The following is a 13,924-nucleotide window of genomic DNA, read 5'->3' as shown; positions in this document are numbered from 1 at the left end:
GCTCACTTTATATTTAAAACATTTCATTTCATTTCATTTCATTTCATTGATGCTTATGACATTTGTTTTTATAATCCAGGTAAGAGTGTTATGGTTAATACAGTTGGTCACATAAACAATAAAAAGGTAGGGGAAAACATTAAAAGAATGATTTTTAAACACTTTTTATAGACTTAACGAAAATTTGGAAGTATAGTGAGTTTCTATATAGCTATTATACAGCTTCCCTTAATGTTAACATCTTTTGTTTGTTGGAACCAGGAAACTTACAATGATACAGACTTATTAACTAATCTGTAGATCTTATTCAGATGTTGAGTTTTTTCTCAAAAAATGCCCTTTATCTTCACTTTAAAATGTAGTCTAGGCTCACACATTGCAATTAGTTGTCAGGACCTTTTAGTCTCCTCCTGTCTCCAGTTCCTCATCTTCCTTTGTCTTTCATGGTCTTCACACTGTAAAGGTCATATATTTGTAGAATGTTCTTCAGTTTGGGTTGTCTGTAGTTCTCTCATAATTATTCTGCAAGGATTCTTCACTATAAATTCTATCATTTAATTTTTTTCTTTGGTCTTAAGGTATGTCTCATGAGAAGATACTCTGAAAAATTATGAAAAGATCCTGTTTCTCATCATTCTTTTCTGCCCTAATTTTAGCACCCAACAGGGGTTCTCCTATAGCAATAAATCTGTGGCATTTGCTCAGTGGTGACTTTCTCTTCTCACCATTCCTTCTAATATTTAATGTCTGGCATTCTCTTGTGAGGGGGAATAGTCCCTTATCCCCCACTGGTTTATTTATTCAATTATTTATTTATGTCAGTGCACTGTGTTGTGCAGTGTAATGCAACAATATCGTTATTTGTTTTATTGCTCAAATTACTTGGACTTTAGCCATAGGCACCCCTTCAGGGTAGTTGGTTGCTACATCCTTTGAGCATGCTCCCATCACTTTTTTGGCTTGTGGTTTTGAGCACTTACTTATTTCTGGCACCACATGTGTTTTAGGCTCATTTTATATTGTCCCTGCTCTGGTCTTAAAACCATCTGTTTCTCCCTGGTCCCTCTCAATGGAGAATGGTATTTAGAAATCGAGATTTGGACATTATGTGCACTCACTGCTACAAGGGTGTCATTGTCACTAGGCCTAAAGAAAATGTTTTTAAAGATTTTTTTCTCCCAATATGCCGATCTCTTCCCATCCATTATTTACTATTGTTCAGATATTATCATTTGTGATGAGTGTATATTTTTCCCCCCAAGTTACCTTTGTTTTTTTTAGACATTTCTTACATTGACGGTATTATTTTTAAATAACTATTTTGGAGGTAATATAGTACTGCTTTGAATTAATATTCGTTTAATTACTCCCTTTTATTTTATTTTTTGTTTTTCATTGTAAGTCATACTTGGGTTGCCTGGCTGGCTCATTTGGAAGAGTGACTCTCGACCTCAGGGTTGTGAGTTAAGAGGCCCACGTTGGGTGTAGAGATTACTTAAAAAATCCAATCTTGGGGCACCTGGGTGGCTCAGTCAGTTAAGTGTCTGACTTCGGCTCAGGTCATGATCTCACAGTTAGTGAGTTTGAGCCCCCAATCAGGCTCCGTGCTCACAGCCTGGAGCCTGCTTTGGATTCTGTGTCTCCCTCCCTCTCTACTCCTCCCCTGCTTGCACTCTGTCTCTCTCTCTCAAAAATAAATAAACATTAAAAAAATTTTTTTTTAAATGCAGTCTTAAGGAAAAGTTATTATACTCTTTGTACAAATAACCCCTTCTTTTGAAACATTTCTTATGATATAGTTCTAAAAGTGGAATCACTATGTTAGATGACAATTTTATGGTTCTTAAAAAAATATGCTGGTTGAATGAATTATTTAACATCTTAAACAGAAAACCCATGAGAAAATGGTCTCCAAAAGTGATCTCTTTTTCAAAAAACCGAAATAACAACTTTAACATGAAATTTTTATGTGTTTTTAGAACTGTTTGTAAACTAATTATTTGAAATTTTAAGTAGATCAGTTTAACTTCTCTTTAGGAACTTTAAAGCCTCTACATACGTCATATCTATTCCTGAGGTTAGTGTATCTGATATACTGTTTAGGAATATTAAAATATGGTTTGTTTCAGGCAAAAAAAACTTAATGAAGAAAATTAATAGAGGTCATGACCTACCTGGTATAGAATATAAATTGTTTTGTAAAATTTCTGTTCAGGGGAAGAAATATCAGGCTCTGATATCAGTGGGTCAGAGGAAGAGGATGATGAAGAGGGTGAGGTTGGAGAAGATGGAGAGAAGAGGAAAAAAAGAAGGGGTAAGTTCTTTTTAATGTTCTAGAAATTAACTGGGATTGCTACCTACATATGATTTCACATTCCTAATGCAGTTGAGTGCATGCCTTTTCTTTTGCCATTTTTAGTTATGGTAGCAGTTCAAACAAGAAATATGCCATATACATGGTTAACTTTGCCTTATTTTTTTCTCTAGTGCTGATCTTCTATTTACAGCTGAATCAGAATACCTTATCTTCTGTCTTTTTACAATGTAGAAATGTAAAAATCTGTGATAGTGGTTATACCATGTTAAGATTTCATTCAGGGTTTTAATTTTATGTGGGAACTTTGATCTTTGTTAGGAACCTAAATTTTTTGTTTTGTTTTGTTTTAGGAAGTCAGGATAATGTGGAGTTTTTCTCAAGCATGGGTAGGCTTTAGAAGTCACTGAATTTTTTAAATAACTTTGTATGAGGATTTTATGTTTCAATACTTTGTAAAATGCACTTTCATTCTTACTCTTTTATGGGGCGTTTGTTGCCAAGGGTGAAGTAAGGTTGTGTTTATTGTGATAAAGATAAAAGTAACAGGTGAAAGAGAGAGACATTATAATGGCCCGCTTTTCAAGCCTTTGTGCTCTGTTTGTTTATTTCAGAACTCTCTTCCATTAATGTGGATCATTAATGTGTGGATCATTGTTTTCAAGCTGGTGCATATTTTGCTTGTCTTATTAAAATGATCTTGTTGAAGATAAACCCAGAAGTCCCCAATTTTAAAATGAAAGGTCCTATAACTTAAAAAGACAGGTAGAACATGATTTAGAGCAAGAGTTGGTCAATGATAAGTCTACTGGCCAAATCTGCCCTGCCACCTGTTTTTGTAAATAAAATTTTATTTAAACAGCCATGCTCATTTGTTTACATATGGTGTATGGCTGCTTTCACATGATTCTGGATAGCCCAGAACAAATGCCTAAGGCATTTATTATCTGTCCGTTAACAGAATATGTTTGCCCACCCCTGATTTACATAAATGGTTTTGTGTTCATACCTATTTTTTTCAGACTTGTCATAGCTAAAGCAGATAATAGATCTGTTAAAAATAAAATTTTAAGTAGAAAAAAATGCCATTGCTTAATATGTTAAAATATTTAATAGTAAGATAGTTTATTACCTTGTAAGATAGGTTTACAAATTTTAAATTTTTCAGTGAGCCTTTCACAGTTTTGCCATGAAACCTTAAACATACATAATTACATCCAATTGCTTGATGTTTTGGTGGAGAAGGAGTGAAATTGGAGACAAAGCAAGCTGTCTATAATGAAGGGTAATTTATCATTTCTATAGTTTTAATTGTGCATAACTTTAAATTTGGAGTTTTAAAACTCACTTCCTGTAACTTATCAACTAAATAGTTTAAAGAGACTTAAATGTCACCAACTGACTTACTTTTTTATTCATGTCATTCCAACCTCTGAATTGCTGCTGTTTTAAGTAGATATTGGGATTTGCCCATAGTACATGCTTAAAGGAATACAGTTTCTAATTGCCCTGTCTGACTTTGTAATTAGAGAATATTGGATAATATACCAGGACTGGTTTTAAGGGAAAATAAGTTTTGGTTCTTTAGTACAAAGCTTGATTGTTCTTTAAAATTCTGTTTCTGGAACTGAATTTTCCTCTGTGTATGTGTTCATTTTCTCGTTTCCTCTTTCTTTGGTTCCCGTTGGGTTCATTTCTTTGTCTTCCAGGCAGTAGCAGCAGCAGTAGTTCAGACTCCACATGTTCTGTCATAGAGAAACCTCTGGATAAGTCCTTGCCTAGTGAGTGGTAGCTCTTAAATTACATCACAGAGCTTTGGCTTTTCCATAACCCGTGGGCTTCATTTGAGAAATGCTGCACTGCTCCCTGTCATTATTTAAAGAATACGTGTTGGACTTCTCAGTAGAACAAAGCATGTGATGATTTCTCCCCTTCTTCATTGCTTCCAATTACCCATAATTGTTAAAACATGTGCTTAAGCTTATGTTTGAGACAATGGAAGAGAGATTCATGCTTTTGCAATTGAGATAATGTAAAGAGAGCTAGTAAGCTGTATAAAAGAATAATTAAGAGGTTCCTTTTTAGGTTTCATCATAAATTTCTAATCCTAGTCAGTATCAGGGACATGCAGTAACAAATCCTGAATTTCTAAAAGTACAAATTATATTTGGCAATGCACCAGTGCCCATTATAACATGTTTTATTTACGGTTATAAAGATCTTCTGCTTTGGTGTCCTATTCTTAGGGGTAGCTTAAGATGGAAAGCTCCCAAATAAACTTGTAAAGTTTGAAGCAAGTAAAGATACATCGGGTAGTATTTCAAATGGCCACTTTTCTCTATTTCTAAACTACCTGATTGATTTTAAGAAATGTTCTAAGGTATGATTAGAGACTTCAGATCCACAAGAAATTGTTTCTGCAGGATCTGTCTAGACTTATTTCAGTCATAAAGGCTTTTTCTTAAACCTTAATTTCATTAAGTTGAAAAGTATTGTTAATTTTATTTATATTTTTAGAAGAAAGGGGAATTGATGTTTTCTTGTACTGGATTGCAGCTTACTGCCTTTTAAAGCATTATCCGTGTACTCACCTTTCCAAAACTAATAACAAAAACCTTTGGTTGTTCTTACACATTTAGCTTTCTAGAGGAAGAATTCCAAGAATATTGAGAATTGTTTTCTCTCTTGATAACTCTTACATTTTAGCAAAACAATTAATTTCATAGGATAATTTATAAAATACAAGAAATCGCTTTAGAAACCATATAGAGGTATTGTTATTATAAACTGTCAGGTCTGAGAAAATATCTGAGTGGAACATTATAATTTAATTTTCTTTTTTAAAATTTACCTTAATCTTTAAAGAGTAGTTATACGAAATGAGTTGTACTTTGTTCAGTTCATGCAGTTTTAGTTACTACTTGTGTACCTAGCATACAACGTTTTTTGTTGTGATGTGGGTGTGTTGGTGCATTGGAAAAATGGTTTTCCCAGCATGTGGTTGCTGTGTGTAACTTGTATGTACCTTTCCTTTTAAAAATATGAATGGCCTTTTTTAAGGTGCTCTTTGCTTGAATCATCAGTTGGTCATTTACTTCTATGAAATCATAATTGCCTTTAACAATGTACTAATAGATTGAATGCAAGTTTGTTATACAGGTGTACTTCACTTTATGCAGTTAATATGTTTTTTTTTTTTTTTTTTCTGAAAAATTTGCTTATAAACCAAATTGGAGAATCACATCCATTGGGAGAACTTGCTGTCCTTAACATTTCTTCGTTAAATCCTTTTGTTAATCAAGTTATCACTACAAATTACTATAATCCAATTCATCTCTTTAGTTGATTGAGGTTTTTGTGTTGGATTTTCTTAAAGGGAGGCACACCTGTATTGGATCTTTATATTAGAACATTGAATTGGGAAATTTTATAAACAGACAATTTGCAAATTTTGCAAATTTCAGCTAATTTTTTAAATTTGGCATCGTTTTTTGTTTTGTCCTTACAGACTACTTCCTAGATCTTAGCAGGTTCCCAATTCCATGTGTATCGTTGGTGTAACCACATGGTGCTGAACTCTTATATTTTCAGGAGTGTGGGAGTCATTGTGTGAGCTTTTGAGATTGATTTGAAGTGTAATCTTAATCTTATTTGCTTAAATTACATCTCTGATTGTGTTGAATATCCTTTCTTTTTACGTAAAGCTGCTCTCTTTCAGTGTTGATGATTTGATTTATTTCTGTATTTATACTGTAAGTAAATGCTATTATACATTTTTCTTTGTTTTACAAAGGAAATAATGTTTTTCTTTTTTTCCTCTTCATCTCTGTGCATATGCTTCCTGTCTACGATTTGCTTACTACTTCTTACTGAAAGATCAAGCAGGTTGGTGTGATTGATTTGCACTCCACATGGTATAATTATTTAAACTATAAAGAATTTTGTTATTTAATTACACTACATTTTTAAAATTTAATACTATTTTTTTACAAGGTAAGTATCTGTCTTTTGTATTAAAAAAAATCTTTTGACTTTAGTTTTCAATCTTTAGTTTTTTTAAAAAATCTCACTTTTTCCTAAATTAAAAAAAAAGTTTCAATTTTTATTTTAAAAAATCAACTTTAGTTTTCAACTTTTAGTTTTTTTTTTTTAAAACTTTTTCCTAAATTAAAAAAAAATTACCTCCATTTTTATTCAGGAAGATATTAGCAACAGTCTTGTTTCCAAATGATCTTTTTAGAGGAACAGTTCACAAGTGTTAGATCAACATTTACACACACTGGATTCTCTAGACCTCATCAACACAATAGACAAAAGTCTATATAACACCAGAACCAGATGACAGAATATTTTTTCCTAAATTTTTAAGGACCCGTTAGGCCAAATTTCAGTAATGCAAATATAAATGATTTTCATATTCAAGCATTTTTTTAAAGCAAGGAATCAAAAAAAAAACAAACTTAAAGTTTTTTTTTCTTAAATAAAAAAAGGAATCACACACCTGGGTACTTACACCCAACAATGCTCATGTAATGAGAATGAAATTAATTCAGTTAACTCTTCCTGAAATTCTTCCCTTTAATTTCATCTTGGCAATTTTGGTTGGAATGCATGGCAAAGGGCAATTAAAAATACTATTATTCCTGTTTGGCTTAATTATATACTATATGACATGACCAACTTTTAAGATGTATTTACCTGAAATTTTGTGCTGAAGTCTATCATGCAGTATTAGAAGAAGGCTTTTTGTTTGGTTTAGTTAAGATTTTTTTTAATTCTTAAAAAAAAATCAACGTAAGAGTGACTTTTAGTGATGTCACAATTTTAAGTGACTGGTTAGGAGAGTTGGAACATATTCACATTTAGCCTGAAATATTATTTGCAGAGAAATACAATGATTTATCTGAATAATACTGGCTAGAATATTATTTAACTTAAATATTAGACTTTTGAAACTGAACCGAACTCTGTATGCATGGTCATCTTTATGAGAATATTGTAAGAGCACAGTAAGATTTTTGCTGCTAAAGCGTCAGTTTGAAAATCCTACCTGAATGGTTTTGAATAACTAATGCAATTCAGGCCTGCTAGTAATTCATCAACAGGTTGTGCTTTTGTATTTCTATATATAATATCTTTTTTACTGCCTCTTAATGGGGTTGGAAACTAGATATTTTTAAGTGTTAACCAAACAACTAGAACCCTGAAGCCTAAAAATTAATGTGCATATGTTTATCAGATTATTTCCACTATACTGTTAATATCCACATCTTTACAGAGAGGTTTTTTTGTTTTGTTTTTTGTCTTAACATATTGGCCATTTTTTCTTTAAATATTTGTAATGCTGAGATGGAAAATAAGTTACAGTTTTTTAATGCATGCCCTTGTTTTATTTTTTTAAAGATTTTATTTTTAATCTCTACACCCAATGTGGGGCTTGAACTCACAACCCCAAGATCAAGAGTTGTATGTGTTACCCACTGAGCCAGGCACCCTCTGTATGCAATTCCTTTATACCTGAACTTCAGCTTTTCCCCCTCAAATTTCTAAGAAATAGTACTGCTGATTAATCCTGTCTAGGAGTTCACTGGGAGTAGGAATTAGATTGCTTTTTAAAATCATTTTTTTAACAGCATAATTCAGAATATTCAATACAGGTGGCTGTGCCAAAGAAGCCAACATACTAAGGTCTACATCCTGACTTTTGGAATGCAATGAATCACACCACACCAAAGCATGAATTTGGATCAGTGCTTTCATTTACTCTTTTATTTAACTTACTTGTTTTGTGGCTTAAGTTTGCTTTGGACTTTTATTTCTATAGAAATGGAGGGTAATATATTTTAAACCCTTGGGTTTTTAATATAATTTTATCCTAAAGATTTAAAGTCTCTGAATGCTTCTTCATCTCATGTTTCCTGAAAATGTATATTCAGATAAATATCTGCATCATCATTATCTTTCAGTTCTCTTTCCTTGTTAGCAGGAGGGGTTAGCTTTTGGGTGGAGACATTAACAATTTATAAACTCTTCTGGTTTACACTCTTCTGTGGTCCTTTGGGAAGGAAGTTAAGAATGACAGAAAGCTTTCAGGAGAGCCACACACCAATTCTACGAAAAGTTTGATCGTTTTTCTAAAGGAAAGTATGTTTCAAAGAAATTGTATTACCAGAAATGAATTTATTTGATTCAGTTTCATAACCAGTTTGATAACCTGGTTTTTTATTTGCTCTTTTTGATTTCTCATTTTAGTTCCATGATTTTGAAATTCATTCAATAAACTTACATTGGATACCTATTATATATATGTGAAACACTCTAGTTGGCATTATAGTCAAAACAATCAACTGGAAACTGCATTTCCAGCTTTATTATTTGATAGTATTTCTATTTATATTTGATACTTGACATATTTAAAGTGGCTTATTGAGATTTAGGCTCCTGAGTTTGACATAATAATGAGCTATTTTTTTTTTTTTTTTTTTCAACGTTTATTTATTTTTGGGACAGAGAGAGACAGAGCATGAACGGGGGAGGGGCAGAGAGAGAGGGAGACACAGAATCGGAAACAGGCTCCAGGCTCTGAGCCATCAGCCCAGAGCCCGACGCGGGGCTCGAACTCCCGGACCGCGAGATCGTGACCTGGCTGAAGTCGGACGCTTAACCGACTGCGCCACCCAGGCGCCCCAATAATGAGCTATTTTAATTGCTCATTTAAGACACGATGATAGATCATGGTAGCTCAACAACTGTAAAATGCCTGGTTAATTGTAGTGTAACCGTTAAATAATTAGTATAGAATTTCTTCCTTTAATAAAGGTATAATATGAAATGAAACACTTTCAAGTAATTTTATTAAACATAAATTTTACAAAAATTCTGAAGATACATGTTAGAAACTTCTTGCTATAAATTTTGCCTGATACTTTCATCTGTGCATTTTATGACTATATGTGCCTTTTATTTATTCATTTATTTTAATAAACTCTGGGAGGTATTTTTGGAAGCCACTTTATTTTGTACCTCGTTATCAGAAAAAAGTAAATAATCATACTGCTTTTTTGAACATACTGCGTATTTGAGGACACATAGATCTTTGGTTTTTTTATTAATTAGGCTTTCCTGTTAATCTTTCTCTTTTTTTTTTTTCCTACTTACCTGTTTTGCTTCTCTTTCACATACTTTTGTTTTTAGTTATCATCGCATAATTACACAGCAGTTTGTTTAGCAATTAGTTAAAAAGTTATTCTAGGAACATATTAAATAGAAATAAAATATATTATTTGATTTGCTCAAAATTGTATTTGATTTTGTATTATTGAGGAAGGTATCTTTTGTAATTGAAGAGAATTTATACAAGCCTGAAAAATTGGCCCTAAAGTGATTGTTGCAAATAAATGACTCATATAGGTAAAAAGAAAGTGTCCCCAGATAAGATGGTTGAAATGCAAGCAAAAATTGATGAGGAGAGAAAAGCACTTGAAACAAAGCTTGACATGGAAGAAGAAGAAAGAAACAAGGCTAGAGCTGAATTAGAGAAACGGGAAAAAGATCTACTTAAGGCTCAGTGAGTATTACTGAATTGAGATAGATTCGTGATTTAAAAATCTTGTATTTTTCATAGCATGTATAAGCAAGAAAATTGAATAGTAATTAAAAGCTTGATTTTTGTCTCCAGAATAGCTTTTTGGGATCGAAGGTTTTGTTGTATTTCCAGAAATTACATCTGTTTTTGTTATTTCATCTCTGTGTAGGAGGAACAATTATCAGTGAAGTTGTGTGTTACAGATTAAATCATAAGTTAATTAATACTACATTGTGACATAATTTGATAGAGGTGTTACATAATTATATCCCTATTTTTAAATTTTGCATCCAAATACCTGGTAAATTTTGGGAAATTATATTGATAGAATAGAAGATAATCGATGGATATTAACTATTCTCATTTTTAATCAACAGACAAGAACATCAAACTTTGCTAGAGAAATTATCTGCTCTGGAGAAGAAGGTAATTGTTGGTGGTGTTGATTTGTTGGCAAAAGCTGAGGAACAAGAGAAACTTCTTGAAGAATCTAACATGGAGCTGGAAGAACGGAGGAAAAGAGCAGAGCAACTTCGCAGAGAACTTGAGGAAAAAGAGGTAATGTGACTTTTTGTTTCTGGTTGACACTTAGCCTTGGGTATTTAACTCTTCTAGTGAAAAGCTCTATATCCATAATCTTTAATTAAGTATAGTAGACACACAATGTTATACTAGTTTCAGATGTACAACATAGTGATTCAGTTTTTCTGTATGTTAATCTGTACTCTCGGCAAATGTTGCTGCCATTTGTTAACATATAATCCCTGTTACGGTACTCTTGACTATATTCCCTGTGCAGCACCTTTCATCTCTGTGACTTACTCGTTCCATAACTGAAGGCCTGTACCTCCCACTCCCTGCTTCATCCATTTTGCCTCTCTCCCCCTGAAACCCAACCAGCAGTTGTTCTCTGTAGTGATAGGTCTGTTTCTGCTTTTTGTTTATCTCTTTGTTCATTTGTTTTGTTTTTTAGATTACACATATAAGTGAAATCATGTGGTATTTGTCTTATATCTATAATCTTAATAAAATTTTGGGGCGCCTGGGTGGCGCAGTCGGTTAAGCGTCCGACTTCAGCCAGGTCACGATCTCGCGGTCCGTGAGTTCGAGCCCCGCGTCGGGCTCTGGGCTGGTGGCTCAGAGCCTGGAGCCTGCTTCCCATTCTGTGTCTCCCTCTCTCTCTGCCCCTGCCCCGTTCATGCTCTGTCTCTCTCTGTCCCAAAAATAAATAAAAACGTTGGAAAAAAAAAAAATTTAAAAAAAAAAAAATAAAAAAAAAATAAAATAAAATTTTAAAGCAGATCTGTGAATTGCTTTGAAAGATAATAGTTGCTAAACATTTTTATCATTTGTTAAATAATGAAATTTGTGACTTAACGAATAAATGATTCTGGCTGAAGTTTATCAATTTTTGTCGTAGCAAGAACGCTTGGATATTGAAGAAAAATACACCAGCTTGCAAGAGGAAGCACAGGGAAAAACTAAGAAATTAAAAAAAGTGTGGACTATGCTGATGGCTGCCAAATCAGAGGTTGGTTTCCTAGAGATTACCTACAAATGTAGCTCTGAATTAAAAAAAAAGTTGTTTGAGTATGATTAAAAATCCTAAAGAGGTTATAATGTATGCTTACAGTTTTAAAGAAATAACATTTTCTCCTTTGTGTGCAATTTCACATTTTAGCTGTTAAGCTATATTGTGTATTTCCAACCTTGATAATGTGAAAATAGGGACACCTGGTGACTCATTTGGTTAATAAGTATCGGACTTTGGCTCAGGTCATGATCTCGCTGGTAACCTAGCTTGAGCCCTGCGTCGGCCTCTGTGCTGACAGCTCAAAGCCTGGAGCCTGCTTCAGATTCTGTGTCTCCTTCGCTCTCTGTGCCCCTCCTGCACTCACACTCTACTCTGTCTTTCTTTCTCTCTCTCTTAAACATAAACAAACATTAAAAAAGAAAAAAAATAATGTGGAAATAGATAGTGAAGGGGTAGTATCATTTTGTGCATTGTTTTTGTGAAAAAACTGAGTAAGTTTTACAAGGTTTCTTAGGCCAGTGCTTAAATCAGATAAAACTGTTCTGTACTTAAAATCTTGTTTGCCCTTCATATTTTTATTGATTCTTCTGGTAGATGGCTGATCTCCAACAGGAGCATCAGAGGGAAATTGAAGGCCTCCTGGAGAATATTCGACAACTTAGCCGGGAGCTTCGACTTCAGATGCTTATTATTGATAACTTTATACCTCAAGATTATCAGGTAAGAGGGAAGTTCTCTGACCTAGATGTTACATCACTTGGCTGGGGTGAAGAAATGGGAATATAATTTTTAATTTAATTGATGGTACGTATTTACATTTCAGTTGTTGACAGTAAAATTTACTTGAACTAATGCCATCACATTTCACTTCAACTGTTATCTTTTCTCAATACATAATTCTCTGAGTATGTAAGTATCTAACTAAGAATTTCTCAGCCCTTTGGAGGAACCCAGATTTAGGTAATTGCATTCCTGTTTATTCATTCAATATACTTGATCCTATAAATAGAATAAATGAAACTCCTTTGCTAATTTTTCTCCCTGCTTATGGATACTAATCGTGTGTATGTGCGCACGCGCGTGTGTGTGTGTGTGCATGTGTGTGTATCATAGTGTAGTGTATATGGTAAAATACACATAACGTGAAATTTACCTTTTTAGACTATTTTTAGGAATATAGTTTGGTGACATTAAGTATGTTTATGGTGTTTTGCACTCATCACTGCCATCCATCTCCAGGTGGATGTTGATTTTTAATTCTAGTATAATTTTAAAAAGTCAGCCTCTCTGTACCCCAAATTGCCACTTTTCTGGTACATTTTAGTGTACCTTAACATACTAATTTTTCAAAAATTTATTTCGAGTCTCTGTATAGCTCAAAGAACTTTTTCTGAAAATAAGCCTTAATATTTTTTTCCTTTGGACCTCAGGTTGACGAAATTTTTGTTTCATGGTACATTCTCCTTACTGGTCCTTGGGTGACCTGCTTTTATTTAGTTGGTTAGTTGTGTTTGTTTTGGCCTTTTTTTGTTATTTATTTTGTAGTGACCTTGTCATGCATAACAAAAGCTGCTATCAGGACGTAACCTATTTCTAACCAAACGGTTTCCCTCTCCCCTCTGCCATCCCGTTGCCTCTTCCAACTCATGGTCGCCATCATCCTGAATCCCATGTTCTTCATTTTATTGCTTTTTATTTTTATATGGTTTAATTGCATTTATGTATATTCCTTCAAAGTATGTATTTTTAAATTTATCAGAAAGTTATAATGCAGTATATAATGTTTTGAGGCAACTTTTTTTTACTTAATATGTTAAAATTTTAGTTTTGAGAGCGTTTTCAGTATTTCAAATGTTATTAAATATTAAAAGTAGACCATCTTTGACTCTTAAAAGGAAATGATTGAAAACTACGTCCACTGGAATGAAGACATAGGAGAATGGCAGCTGGTGAGTATTACCTTCATCCTCTCATGAAGTACTTAACGGAGTGCATCTTGTGGCCTGGGGACTGTGCTGGCTCTGAGGAGACTAAGATGATCCAGGGAATGAATCAGATGAGAGTCCACTAGAGTGGATAAGATATTTTTCTCATTAACCGTGTTATAACACACAGACTATTCAGGGGAAGTGGTGTCGTTTGGGGCTGCACAGGACTGTCGGAGTTCTAGATTCCTTTCTTTTCCAGTATTCAAATTACGTTTTACGATTGTAACATCAGTATACCTCATAGTAATTTGCCTTATTCTCAGTATTAATTGCTAATTAAGATAATTTTCCTCCCTCCCCTTTTTTTCCTTTTTTGAGAAATGTGTTGCCTATACAGGAAATAACATGAGGAAGCAGACTCCAGCTCCTGATAAAAAAGAGAAGGATGTAAGAGTGCTTTTTTGTTGTTGTAACTGCAGTTTCTTTATAGGATGTGGGTCACTCATCTGTGTTATCAATATGATTTAAATTAATCAGCTCAGCTGAAAAATAGTCCTATCTTT

At 33.4% G+C, this 13,924-nt stretch overlaps 1 protein-coding gene across 7 annotated transcripts in view; it reads left to right on the top strand.

Annotated features, from left to right (window-relative positions):
* The window catches only part of KIF3A (kinesin family member 3A), a 48,923-nt gene that overhangs the window by 29,196 nt on the left and 5,803 nt on the right, over positions 1-13,924 (top strand). For 3 of the 7 annotated variants that reach the window (XM_045488475.1, XM_045488518.1, XM_045488510.1), the window contains exons 9-17: positions 2,216-2,314; positions 4,024-4,095; positions 6,191-6,199; positions 9,725-9,881; positions 10,277-10,457; positions 11,320-11,430; positions 12,028-12,153; positions 13,329-13,382; positions 13,740-13,808. In XM_045488475.1, the coding sequence (XP_045344431.1) occupies positions 2,216-2,314; positions 4,024-4,095; positions 6,191-6,199; positions 9,725-9,881; positions 10,277-10,457; positions 11,320-11,430; positions 12,028-12,153; positions 13,329-13,382; positions 13,740-13,808 (878 nt within the window). The remainder of the gene's footprint in view (positions 1-2,215; positions 2,315-4,023; positions 4,096-6,190; positions 6,200-9,724; positions 9,882-10,276; positions 10,458-11,319; positions 11,431-12,027; positions 12,154-13,328; positions 13,383-13,739; positions 13,809-13,924) is intronic. The other 4 variants (XM_045488502.1, XM_045488526.1, XM_045488484.1 and 1 more) reach the window with 3 other exon arrangements.

The sequence above is a fragment of the Leopardus geoffroyi genome, chromosome A1 (genome assembly GCF_018350155.1).
Source record: "Leopardus geoffroyi isolate Oge1 chromosome A1, O.geoffroyi_Oge1_pat1.0, whole genome shotgun sequence".
In the NCBI taxonomy this organism is placed as follows: Eukaryota; Metazoa; Chordata; class Mammalia; order Carnivora; family Felidae; genus Leopardus; species Leopardus geoffroyi.
Note: the sequence above shows the minus strand (reverse complement) of the source record. Positions and strands in the feature narration are given on the sequence as shown.